General features: G+C 46.2%; 1 protein-coding gene across 1 annotated transcript in view; it reads left to right on the plus strand.

Moving 5' to 3' along the window:
* Positions 1–247: 247 nt before the first annotated feature.
* Positions 248–13,369, plus strand: part of SLC22A18 (solute carrier family 22 member 18) — a 58,416-nt gene continuing 45,294 nt past the window's right edge. Inside the window, exons 1-4 of the mRNA XM_040559488.1 lie at positions 248–2,594; positions 3,907–4,004; positions 6,329–6,474; positions 7,196–7,328. Of these exons, the coding sequence (XP_040415422.1) occupies positions 2,466–2,594; positions 3,907–4,004; positions 6,329–6,474; positions 7,196–7,328 (506 nt within the window). The 5' untranslated portion in view covers positions 248–2,465. The remainder of the gene's footprint in view (positions 2,595–3,906; positions 4,005–6,328; positions 6,475–7,195; positions 7,329–13,369) is intronic.

The raw sequence follows: 13,369 nt of genomic DNA on the forward strand, positions 1-13,369 counted from the left end.
ATAAATACTCCAAAATGTTGAGAATAAGTGTCAAGACTTAATGCATAGCTAATAGCCTAATCTGCAGTTTAATCACAAGACATTTACATTTATCTCCTCACTTGCTTTCAGCGCAGTCTCCCTGGGATATCTGTCCATTTAAAGTTTATTTATGCTACCCAAGAAAATTCATCTGCTATTCATAACGTATTCCTCCCCATTTTTAAAATTAAACTTTTTTCTTTAAATATGACTCATCAGTGGCTGAGTGCTACACGGAGTGTAGTCCACCGCTGATCCAGAAAGTGCCTTTACCTTAAAATGCAACGCCAGCCTACACCACCCATTATATCATTATCATTACAGATACAGATGAGCTGGCCCCCTGGGCAGGATGAGTCTCATCTGTGGAGGGAGAGGGCATTTGATGGAGAGCGGCTGCATGTGCAAGTCATTGCTTTAGTGGGATCTGTTTTCAGTTGCTGCTGAGACAAACTTACCAGTCAAAATATTGCAGCTTTTCAAGTCCAAGTCAGCAAGGTTTCCTGTAAGCAGTGTTTTACATTGTATTTGCATGAGTTGCTTTTGTGATTGTCTCAAAACCTCGGTAAAGAGAGCTCTGTCATTAATTTTACTCTTCTATTCAATGCTGGCGATTCGTACTTTGTGCCTGTCCAGCGCAAACCAGGAAGTTTTATTTGACAATGTTGCTGCTGTGCTGCAGGAAACCCAAAGAGCAGAAAAAGCCATTGTTTTGTGCTTAGATGTACTCAATGCCAGGCACCAATCCTTTACCAAATTGGGATGCACTCTGGGTAACCTTCCTTCTTCAGTAACAGATATGACTCTTAAGCTGCCCTGAGCTGGGTCTGCTCGAGTGGTCACAGTGGTATAGGAGTGTCACTCCTTAAAAGTGCTTTTTCACTCTTGCTCCAAATGTGTTTGCAGAAGGTTGTTCCTGGGCAGCCTCCAGCACTATGGCAGCAGCCCCTGGTGAAACATTAATCTCTTGGCCTTCCCCTCACTCACTGGGAGTCAGAGCCCAACAGCCTTCCCCAAATCACCGGGCTCTGTGGAGTAAGAAGCTGTGCCCAGACATCTCACAGCTCCCTCTCCCTGGGCTTAGCTAGACACCTGGCAGCCCTGAGAACTGCTCCACGTGCAAGCCAGCAGAGGTATGTATTTGTCTCTGGATTCAGCCTTTGTGGTGAGTTGAGCCTCCGTTTCCACACAGAGGTGCTCCTCAACAAGCAGCTGGCTGATGTGCTCAGTGATGGAGCCTCAAACCAGAGGGTCTGCAAGAAATGTGAGAGCTGGACTGACCAAAGCCTTAAGAATTTCAAGAAGTCGAGCATTCACTTTTGTATGTGCTAGAAAAAAACAGAGCTGAGCCAGTGTGTTTAAGCAGGACAGTGGACAAGATCTCCTGAGGTCCCTTCCCAGCAACAGCCCCATGATTCTACAAATTCAGGGTGCTGGGATCTCTGTTTTCTGTTCCTCTTTAAAATACAGATAATGCTCAACCAGAGCTCCAGGCTTCAGCAAGTAAGCAAACAAATAAAACCCCAAGCAGACAAGCAAGGAAACAAATAAAACCCTAAGCACTCAAGCAAGCAAGCAAATAAACATAACCCCCAAAGGACAAATGAGTCTTGTTTGTTTGTTTTAATTTTCCAGTTTGCAGTCAGCCTCCTAATTAGTGTGGATTTAATACATTTTTTAAAATTTATTTATGTTTTGGTTTTGGCTTGTAATTTGTAGTCTGAGTGGAGTCATATGTGAACATTTTCTAGCTCAGGCTCTCTATAAATTTTCACCACCTGGTGCAGTGGGGAGAAAAGGTTCAGCTGGAGATCCTGGTGAAAACAACTGGAGCTGCATGTAAGACTGGTGTTTAGTTAGGATCTATGTAAATGTATTGCTGGAAGCACAAGGACTTGGAGACAGCCACTCTGCTGTGAGCTTCACTTGCAACCTCCAGAAATTAAACCTAAGTGCTTTCCATGAAGGATAAAACCAGTCATCTCTTCTGAGCCACCAGAGACAATGGAAGTGAGAGAAGTGAAGGAGTTAAAGAGCTGAAGGGTTTGTCACATGCTCTCACTTGGGGCAATGTCCACTTTTACCCTGCTGGGGTTCTCAAGCTAGTCTTTGCTGTGATGGTCCTCTGAGCAATGCCCACCTGGGACAAGGCTGAAGAATGAGATCAGTGGCTCAATGAGTGGCTGCCTTTGATCCTGCCTAAGAAGTAAATGAGAGAAAGGGGGGTGAAAAAAAGAAAGAAAATCCCTGCCAAGCTGACTCAGCATATTTCACACTGTTAAGCTTTGAACTGTAAACACAGCATTTGCACCTTTTGTGTACTCCACATTCCCAGCCAGGACGCACCTTGGTGCCCCTTTTCAGCTCAGCAGCCAGCAGTAAGTCACCCCGTGAGCACTACGAGTGAAAAAGCCAGCTTGGGGTGTGAGGAGAAAGCCTGGAGGATGAAGAGTGAGACACAGGGGGAGAACAACCACATGGGAGAGCTCAAGAGGGGACGAGTGATCCTTGTCGCCTACCTGATAGCAACCATAGAGCTGACCTTCTTGTTCATGCAGCTTGGAGTCATGCCTGTGAGTATGGGTTGCTGGGTTTTATGGCACTTCTTACCTTCAATGCCAATTGTGAAATCTTCTAGCAAAGCCAGAAGGGACTTTTCTAGAAGAAAAAAGAGAGTAAAGTGTATTCCTGTCTAGCAGGCAAGCTGTGACTGCGTTCAGGGTGTGCAGCTGCTTTATTGTACTGCAGCAGCACCTCGAGCCCTTTCCCAGTCTGAGGGCCCTGCTTGAGGCTGATGTCTCCTGCCTGTTCTTGCTAGGATGGGACCTGGGAGTGGTGAGAGACCCAGTAAGCTGTCAGGAGAGCTCAGAGGTAGGTTTTCTGACAGCATTATATTCTCACCACAGTGCAAACTGCCAGCAGTGAGGAGTGAGCATGGCTTGAAACAGTAGGAGCTCTTGGACGTGGCTGAGCTGAGCAGAAGGATAGGAGAAGGGGTGGAGGGACAGAAGCTGTGCGCGGTGCTGGGTGGTTAAAGGAGACCATCAGCATCTCCTGTGGGTAGCAGAGGTGCTGCCAGAACCACAGAGGAGGGAGCAGCAATGGTCAAAATATGGCTTGTTGGAAAGGAGTGCTGGCAGACACAAGTGCAGTCCCCATCTCTCCAGGCCCTGTATTTTATGTGTCTTTTTTCCGTGCTCATCCACTTTCTGGTGTTTCTTTCCAATCTGTGAGTTCCTGGATCTATGACACAGCTGTCTGTCCTTGTCTCTGGTCAGCCCATGCTTTCTGGGACATCTCTGCTGCGTTTGTGCCTCCAGAGGCGAACTGCTCTCTCCTCCGGGGACCAAACCAACCCCATGGTGTCCTGAGCCTGTAGGCTGGGAGTGTTTATTTGTGGTGGCTCTTCAGGGTTTGCATCTCTTTTCTTTCTGTGGGCATCCCATGTAGACTAAAGGCCACATTTTTGCCCATATGTTGCTTGCTTTGTTAAACAACATCTCCAAGACCTGGGTGCTGGGTCTGCAGACAAGAGAAGGCTGGTTACTGCCTACCTCATCCCTGTGTGCAGAGCCTGAATGGTAAAGGGCCTGCCTCAGGTTCAGCTGTGTTGGACCACAAGTGTAAAAAGTGATTCAGATCTGTCACCTGGTTCTAAACTGATGGTTTTGATCACATCCTGCTTATTTTCATCAGCAGATGATGTGGGCCAGAGGCTTTGTATTTATTCAGAAGCCTGAGACAATAAAGGTTGCATCTGTAGGTATGGAGAGCTGAAGGAAGCAATGGTTTGAAGCCATAGTCCTCTACGTGCAGAAATGAAGCTCTTTTTTCAGAAACATAATATACTTCATTTTCCCTGATCCATTTTTTTTTCTTTTCAAGTACTTGGCAAAGAGCCTGGGTTTGGATTCGGTGGGGTTTGGCTACCTCCAGACAACCTTTGGTGTCCTCCAGCTCGTGGGAGGTCCCATTTTCGGAAGGTAAGGGATAACAATTCTCATGACCCTTTTTGTGGCTGAAAAAGGCCAGACTTTTTTTTATATTTTAATCATAAAAACATTTAGTTCTGGTTCATGGTCCTGTTGAAGTGTTTGAAGACTTCATAAATGAACAATGGGAAAATAAATACTGCAAGTAGAAATACCACAATGTCGAAGCAACCTTTATATTAACTTAGCTATGTTTTAATGGCACACATTTAAGTGTAACAATATACTGGGAACAGGCTTAAGCCATCAGACTCCTCAGAGCCCAGGTCCTAATGGCTTAATCCTGCAAGCATTTTATAAGCATGTGTAACCTTAGAAATGTCCTGTGACTGGGAAACTTAGGGAAAAAAAGGTATTTATTCTTGTTAAGTAGAGCTGTCAATGAAAAGACTGAGGATCATGTTATTTCTAAGGCTGAATCTCACTGAATCTACATTAGGGTGTAATACAGAGCTAAAATTCCTCAGAGTTTGGGTGAATTTTTAAGAACTGATCTATCTACAAGCTCATCTACAGAAATAGGAAAAGAGTGGGAAAAGACTCAGGTTTTCTGCCTACGTCATGGGACATTTGCTCCTGTTCTTAATGAAAAGTGAATGGCAAGAAAAATCCTAGAGTGGCAGGGAAATCTATTCCCCAAAAGCAGAAAACTTGAACTAGCAGTGTGATCCAGTGATGGGGAAACTAAAATGAGACTGAGAAAAATCTAGCTTTTCTCCTTAGTTCTGCTGCCAATCAGCAAGTGATACATGGATATGATGCTAGTATGTGCCTTAGTTTCCCTTCGTGGAATTTTACCTTTGTGATTGACTTAGGTTGTGAACTCTGCTGTGTCCTCTAGTAGGCAGTGTGTAGCACCTCGAGGACCTGACCTCTCAAAGCCTTTTGATGATACCACAATACCTGTTTTAATACTTGAATGCCCATACATAATACTTGAATACTTGAATGTTACTTCTTTTAATATAGAAAACTAGAGAGCAGCATTTATGTTCTGGACCTGAGATATCTGATATCTGTTTATTTCCTCTGTGCATGTCACTTGCTAATGTTCAAAAAAGACACTGAAGGGAATGGGGAAAGGTAAAGAAAAATCCATGTGCCCCTTGCTTCCTGCTGGTACAGGTGCGGCTGAAGGTGTATGTTGCCAGATTGAAGCCAAAATTTGTGACGTACGTTTGAGATGAAAAGGATTTTCCTACATGTGAGACTGCTTTGTCCTTGATGTGAAAGTAGATAAAGAGAAAATAGGATGGATAAGAAATAGAAAAATGTGGAGTTTAGGTCAGTTCTTGTACATCTTGCCTGATGCTGCCAAATAGCCACGATATGATGAAGCACTGAAATTACCCTTTAAAAACAAAATCAAAAAAGCCTTGGACTATCCAGTAGATTGAAGTCTGTAGGTTACAAATGGCTATTATAAGCTTCCCTGGGTTTAATGTAAGTAGAAGTTCTGACCTGAGCCTCCTCCTTAACATGAGTTCCTCTAATTACTTATGCTTAACTCTGTTTGCAGACCAATCTTGGCATTTTTTGTTTCTTTTAGTGGAAGCACCACTAATTGCTAGGCAAGGTAACACTGATCTGACAACTGTGATATGCAACTTCAGTTAGGGGAAGGGAAAAATAAAAATGAAAAACTTAATCTAAGGTGTGTTTTATAGTAATCTTAGTCCTAGTTGCTAAGAACCATTCCTATAGTACTCCTGGACATGATCTAAATTAGCTTTTTAAAGTACCTTTAAAGTAAACCAAGGACTTGAATAGAACCTGAACAAAAACTTGATTTGACTGTTTTGTTATTTCTGTTTTGTTTTGTCTTCCTTAAATTGAAGCAAAACTGATCTACTGTTGTGAAGTCTTTATTAAACCTAAATAAGAAACTATCCATTTTTCTTCAATGATGCTCTGAACATCCTCTGGAAACAAATTGGGACAACTTCAATCTCCATTGAACCTGGACCGAAAAAAAATAGCTAACTTGATTCCCTGGTCTCAAATGACTCAGAGCTGAAAAATAAAATTTGAGGGCACTATGTGCTCTGAAATGATAATATTGAGTGCGTTAACTGTACACCTTCTGAGCTGCTGCACCTGCCTCTGCTTGTCAGGTCTTCAGCAGCCCTGAGATAAAACACACTGAGCTGGGCTCTGATTACCCAGACTGCCTCTGGGAGATGAGCATCCCTGGAAATCCCATCAGTGCCTCTCGCAGGGTCAGTGAGTGAGACCAGAGTGGCTGTGCAATCCCACCTGGGTGGGTGGACCTGCCCCATCCCACTTCTGACAACCTCGCACTGTTTCTGTACTAGGTTTGCAGATCAGTTTGGTACCCGAGCTGCCTTAATTCTCTCCTGTGCCTCTGGAAGTGTCTTCTTCCTGCTCCTGTCCATCTCCACCAGTGTCCCCATCCTCTTCCTCTCCAGGCTGCCGGCTGTGTTCATGCATGGGCTACCAGGTAAGGTCAGGCAGGGCCAAGGGACTTTCCAAATTGCTTTTATTGCCTGGTTCCCCGCTTTGTGCTCATGTTGCTGGAAGTCAGCAGCGTGAAGGAACATTAATGTGTTCAGGCTGAAACAAAGAGGACATGAAGCAGCACTTGTATTGGTTATGGAAAGCAGGGCTGGCTGCCTGTAGTCCCAATCTGGTCTCCTGACTGATCTCGAGCAAACTGCTTGGACATCACCACTTGGGCACAGGCATCGAATGCTTGCTGGCAGCAGCTCTATACCAAACTTCTCAGCTGCCTTCTTGCAACCAGGACGTTTTGTAGGAGAGCTTTTCCCTTTCTCCTGCTAAAGTGAGCATATATACCACACAGTCGGTGATACGTGGTTACAAAAACAGCTTTTACTTCCTACAAAGCTGTTCTGATTTAGACTGACTTCCCTAGATGTCTCTGTTAAAAACCACACCACCACCTTTAGCTACTGAAGTCCATGCAGCTCATACAAGAAGATTCATGTTGGTAGGGTGTCAGCCTCTTATCGCCATTCATGAAGTGGTTTTGGTTGTCATTTCCTGCAAATACGGACTCAATTAATTCCTTTCACTGGTGTGCATGAGCACAGGGCTGCAAAGACAGTTTTGTGGCAGGCACTGCTTCTGCGGCCCATAAACTTGTACCCACTGCTCAGAGATCACAGCAGGCTTCTTTCAAGGTATTTGTTTCCTTGCAGGTGCTCAGAAGGTTATTACAGACCTGACAGCTTCTTCCCAGCGTGCTGATGCTCTGGGGAAGCTGGGTCTTTGCTTTGGAATAGGAATCATAATCGGCTCTGCCCTGGGAGGGATCCTCTCCACCAAATTCGGGTGAGTGATCTGCTCGTTTGTTGTTGGCCTTGCTGCAGCCATTGAGGGAGCAGTGAAGGGATATTTTGCTCTTTTCACCCCTTACCAGTTTTTGATGATACTGTTCTTTGAATGAAGCAGTGTGCCGTGTTCTTGTGCCGGGCAAGGGTCTGGTATGATTCAGAGTGTCCAGAAGGCTTCTCTAACTCTTACTAGCAGCTCTTCACTAATTTTTAGGGCCAATAAGGCAAAGAACGCTCCAAACCTGACCCCTGCTGTAAGCTGTCTTTGTGTCCCACTGTGCCAGAGCCTCAGGGAGGACTGGTAGCATTACACCTGTGCTGGATAATGCAGTTGTAGACCCTCTCTTGCCATGTTGGTGGCGGTAGAGGTTCACATCAGAACTCAATGTTTTGCTTTCCATACCACCAAAGAGAACTACTTGCTGCAAAGCAGTGCACACTTCATAACCTGCTCCTAAGAAATAATGTGAGTGGAAATCTGATGCAGTGTGAAACTCCTGCTGACACTGATGTGCTTGGAGGGATGCTGAATATAGAGCAAGACCTTGGGGAAGGGGAAAGCAAGGTTGTGACACTGAGGGAAAGAGATTGAGGAGGTCTAGCCCTGAGACAGCAGGGTTAGGGAACAAAGCACAGATCTGCTTTTTTGCACGCTTTCTACTGCCTGATACACTGTAGCAGGCTGTCACCTTTTATGTGCTGAAATAGAAAAGAAATTCCTGATTTTACTGTATTTATTGGTCTCTGTTCATTACTGGTAGAGGAAGCTCAAAGCGAACAGTGTATCAGAGAAATACATGTGGCTGCAGTCTTCCTGGGAGAGATCCCGTGTTTCTGTGAAGGTGCTGGGGGAAGGAAGCCCTTGAGAACTTCTGAGTATTGTGCTCTACTTTTCTTATGAACCTTAGCTTCTGTAAATTTAGGTTAGCATGGAAATATTTTCTTTTTCAACCGCTGCGAGCATTATAGCTGCTCTGCAGTGTAGGCTAGAGAGTTAAAAAATAATAATAAATAAATCATCGGGGGAAGCTTGTTTTCCAGGCATCATTCTCGTCCTGGGAGCAATCCGTGTGGCTGGCAGGGTGCTGTGCCCGCTAGGTGGCACCGTTGGCTTGTCCCCCAGCTCTGCCTGCAGCCGTCTCCTCCCTGAGCTGCACCCTGATGCGATTTCATTGACATCCCATCTTCGTGAGCTTCAGGCACCTAAGTCACATGGCAACACTTTATTATTATTATTATTCAGGCCACGAGCCCTTTTGTAGTGCCATAAGCGCTGTACAATGTACATAGGAATGTCACCTGGGCATCTTGTGTAAGTGCAAGTGGTTATAGTGTTGGGAATTGTGGACAGAGCTCTGAACCTGTTGTGTATCCACATGCCCTCATGCCTAGTGATGCTGCTTTGCATCTCACACCTCTGTAAAGGTGGATTAAATAAGGGACTTTAACCTTACTGTGTTAAAGAGCAGCTCCTGAAAACTCTGCTGCCTCTGCCTTGGTAGAACCACAGAAACTGCTGCAGACAAAATTTCAGGAGTTTTCTTCCTTCTCCTTGGGTTATTTCCCATGCATCCAGTGGAGGGCAGCTTCAGCTTGCAGTTTGTGCATGGCTGATGGAGCATCCCATCACAGGGATTTTGTGGCTCCTGCTCCTGCCATCCCATAGCAGGACTGGGGAATGCAGTCTGTCAGTCTTCTCCATGAGGATCTGTGCATCCCACTGGGAGGACCATAGGACTTCCCATATAAAAGAGGCAAACCCACCCCAGTGTGCTGGTGGGGCCCTTTTGGCACCCCCCAACATCCAGAGGGTTGGTGTGGGTTTGTAAAAAGCAGCTTAAGGATGAAGGACTGCTCCAAGGAAGCTGTCCTGGGTATGGGGTAGTCACCTTCTCCATTGTAGAGTCCTGCCTTTTCTCTGACCTTGTGCTTAGCTCCTCCACCAGATTTCTGTGCAAAGATTATAGGTGCAATCCACTGATATTTTTTTAAAGTATGTTGGCTAAGATCTGTGGTAAGCATAAACTCAGCCCTGTGTGCTTCTCCCCCAACAAGCTGGCAAGCTCTGTGCCATAAAACAGCCCTTGGAGCATCACTGGTGGCCTCTGGCTGTGTCTGAGACCTTGACCTGGAGGGAAAGGAGTGGGCGTCACGTTAGGGACATACCCAAAGATCTTTCGTCCTGTAGCTGCATCCCACAGACTGGTTATTAATCATCCCGCCCTGTTTCCCACACTGGTACAGGAAGGCTACGGAGCTGCGTAATCGCTTCCCTTTTCCATAGAAAAGTGACCCAATCTGCTTCCTTTGAAAATAAACATTTCTGCCGTCTCATGGAAGAGCAAAGCTGGAGATTTCTGTCCACTCGGCATTCTTCGCCCTCCCTCGCTACAAAGCTGGCCAGCTTTCCCAGTCTGTTGACAGCATTATTCATATGTTAGTAGCGGTTTGTATACAAAAGAAGGGGTAGAAGTCAGTCTCAGTTCCTCAGCTGATGTCATTTTGGTATTATTCTGCTGTATTGTATTTACCATTGATGTACTTGACCTAAAAAGCTGGTCTGTTATTGTTTTCTTTGCTAGAATAATATTTATCAACCCTTATTTATTGAGGGAGCCCCAAGAAGGAAGTTGAATGACTCGTTCTGACTTGTGTAGGACTTTTTGGATGTCAGATTCAGACATCCACTCCTAAGCTGTGGCCACCAGCTCCAGCCTTTCCTCTTCTCTGAAGTACTCTGCTTCTCCCCATGTTTTCCAAAACTTTTAGTGAAGCTATAGCAAAGCAATCATTGGTGAAATGTGGCTTTGGTTTGTGCAAATCAAAGAGCCAGTTGTCTTCACCCTACTGAACTGAATTTTTGGAGCCCTTACTCTTAATATGTGGCCCAGTCCTCTCACATCTGAACAGCGCACGCAGCTGTGGAGATCAAGCTCTCTGTGGGCAGCACCATGGTCAGGCAAATTTAAACCACCTGAGGATCAGGTATAAGCCAATTAGCTAAGATTACAGCTGCTTGTGATAATCGTCTGGAAAGTGTTTTCATGTTTATGTGCTTTCTTAATTGATGTTTTCTGGTCATTGGACAGTTGGATCAGGATTGTGGATGTAAATACTTAGCTTGAAACTAACTCCTGTAGTTCAACTGAGGTCTCCAGGTTGCTGGTGAGTCTGCAAACTCTGTCACAGCCCATCCACAAAAGGGGACTTGGAAAAGTAGCTCTGTTTTGTGCTGTGTAAGGGTTTCCCCCCTGCCAGGTGCTTACTGGGAAGCTGTTGGGGACCACAGGCTGCAGGCAGGTGTGCACCACGGGAGAGGTGGCTCTGGGCTGGTAGCAGGCTTTTGTGCTGGTGCTGTGGGTGAGGAGTGAAAGCAGAGGGCTGGATTAGTTTTCAAAAGTGGAAAGATGAGCCTAAGGTAGTTAATTACAGAGATCTCATCCTTTCTTCTGGGACTATGATTAATTGCATTTGGCTTCTTTCTTCTTTCTTTCTAACAAGGACGTACAGAAGCTTTGCTGCATGACCCAAGATTTGTTTGCTTTCTATGGACAAGGAGAGGTTTCTTCATTTTAGTGACTCAGCTTTAGGCTTAAATCTCTTGGAGTAATTGTTCTTTTGAACTTGGGATTTTCCTGGCCAAACCCCTTTGGTCTCTTATTTAATATTATTACAACAGGCTTTGGGGATGGTTTTTTCTTTTTTCTTCCTGGCTGTACTATTATCCTTCCTCCTCAAGGGGAAAAGAAGGAGCTTGTTTGCCTGGAGTAGGGGATTGCATTTCTTTTCAATAACCCATTTGAACCATGTCCTCTGGCAGGGAATTTCTCATTGCTTAGCGGCCGAGTGGAAAAACTGTGGGTGTTGAAAGGGCTGAAGGTTGGGAGCTGGGAAGGCGGCAAAGGGTGAGAGGGTTGCACTCTACTCCTGGACAAAGCGAGGCATTCTGCTGCCTGGAGCCATTCCTGCTCCCTTCCAGAAGAAACTGTGGTATTTCTCTGCCTGGGATGATGTCGATCGGTGGCGCTGGCACAGGCGTTGCTTTGTCCTTTGTGTCAAGGGACTTTGGGAAGAAGGAGGTGGCATCCGCTTGCCAGTAAGCTGTCCTCAAGCTGCAGTGTGGTCTGTGACCATCAGTCAGGCTCTGAGGTTCTGTAGGAGAGATGGGGAGGGAATAACAAATTGAGCTGTTTGTCACGGAGCTGACAGATTAGAGAAGGTGCAGAGAACCTCAGGAAAAAATAAAATAAAACCCAGGAGATTCAAGCTATTTCTTCTCATTTACTTTGCATGACAACTGTTCTGGTTTTGGAAGCCACAGGCACAAAGATGGTCTGTAAGGTTTATGTTAACCATCTCTGGATAGAGGATTGTGCACCTCATCCCTCCACAAAGTGTTGGGTCAAAGTTGAGGTCTAGGCCACTTCTGCCTGACATTCCCTACAGCTGAGCTTTCTAGGTCTGATGACTTGTTTAACCTATTCTTGAACCTGGGGAATGCCTCAGTGCACTTTGTGTGAGTTTACCCAATCTTGGACCTTTACAATGGAGACAGGTGCACCTAAATTTGCTGTTCAGGCTCTAAGTGGCTGATGGAGAGTCACAGGCACTCCTATGGTATGATTTACCTCATTATGAAGCAGGCCCAAAGCAGCTCAGGGGACCTGTCTGTCGTGCAAGCTTTCTGTTTAACTTTTGTGTCGCAAAAATTGAGCTCTGGTCATGATCACTATGCCAGAGTCTGATGTTGCATTGTGAAAATGTTGGAAGCCACCAGGATGCAGGCCCTGAGCAGTTCGTCTTGTCCCTGATGCTTTGTTGCAGCAGACAGGCCTGCAGCAAGCTCATCCCTGGCCCTTCCTGCCTGCAGACCTCTGTCTGACACTTCCTACAACCTCTAGGCCACTGATTGTAGGTGTAGGTCTGCTGGCTTTCACTTATTTACCCATTTTAAGACCACAGCGTGCCCTCCTTCCCCCTTTGCAGGCAGTCGGTAAGCTTGGCTTCCTTCCAAGGCCTGGTCTGAACTTCAGCAGGAGGAGGGCGGCTGATAGGGGCTGAGAGCTCCTCTTTGGTCCTTCACCCGTAGGTGGGGCCCTTTCCCAAGGGAGGAGAAGTGGGGTTCAAGGCAGGAGCCAGCAGCTCATGGTGGGGAGAGCTCATGCCTTGTGGCTGCCCTCAAGGGTTACAGGGCTTGGGTTGAGCTAACTGGATGCTTGCATGGCAGCCCCTTCCCTAGTCTCATTGGCAACTGCCCATTTTTCTTTGAAAACCTCATTCCCCTTTAGTGTGTGTGTTTTGTTTTTTTTTTGTTGTTGTTTCATTGCAGGGGTGGGGGGGCTCTGAGCTGGCTTGCAGTGGGACGTCCTCCTGCACCCTCCTTCCTCCTGGGCATCTTGGGTTAACTGCTTCCCATTCTCAGGGAGCTATGCTAAAAGGGCAAATGTGCCTCATTCATTAAAAATTAATTAAAGGGAGAAAGTGTCCAGAACTTCGTCGTGTGGCTGGTCTGTGCAGCCTGGATGGAGAGGTGAGGTTTGGGGGCTGTTGGGGTGTTCCTCGCACCAGAGCTGTGGGAAGAGGAACCCCTGGTGTGTCTTGCAGGTCAGCGGTTACCCCAGCAGACAAAGCACCGAGAAATAAGTGTGGGGGGAAATATTTGTACCTGTTCCCTTCTCCAGCTTTCATTGCAGCTTGTGTGCTGGGGGAGGACGCCCTGCCTTGCCTCCCTACGCCCGCAGTCAGAAAGCGAGGGGGTGGTGGCTGAGCGAAACCCTGTTTTGTGTGCCTGGTGGCTAGATCGCGATCAAAAGCGCATGTGTTTGCCAAGCTACCTCTGCTGAACTTATTGCAGATGCTTGAACGCCGCTCCCTCAGCCCAAGCTCTGGGTTTTTGAGTTGTTAGCTGGCTTTCTGCGAGGCTGTGTCAAGGCGGTGGTTGATTGCTCTTGCCGAGCCTGGTTTGACATCCCAAATGATAAGCGTTTAAAAAAATAGGAAACCCAAAACAATGGGATTCTTTGGAAAGGCACAAGGTAT

The sequence above is a fragment of the Cygnus olor genome, chromosome 5, assembly GCF_009769625.2.
Source record: "Cygnus olor isolate bCygOlo1 chromosome 5, bCygOlo1.pri.v2, whole genome shotgun sequence".
In the NCBI taxonomy this organism is placed as follows: domain Eukaryota; kingdom Metazoa; phylum Chordata; class Aves; order Anseriformes; family Anatidae; genus Cygnus; species Cygnus olor.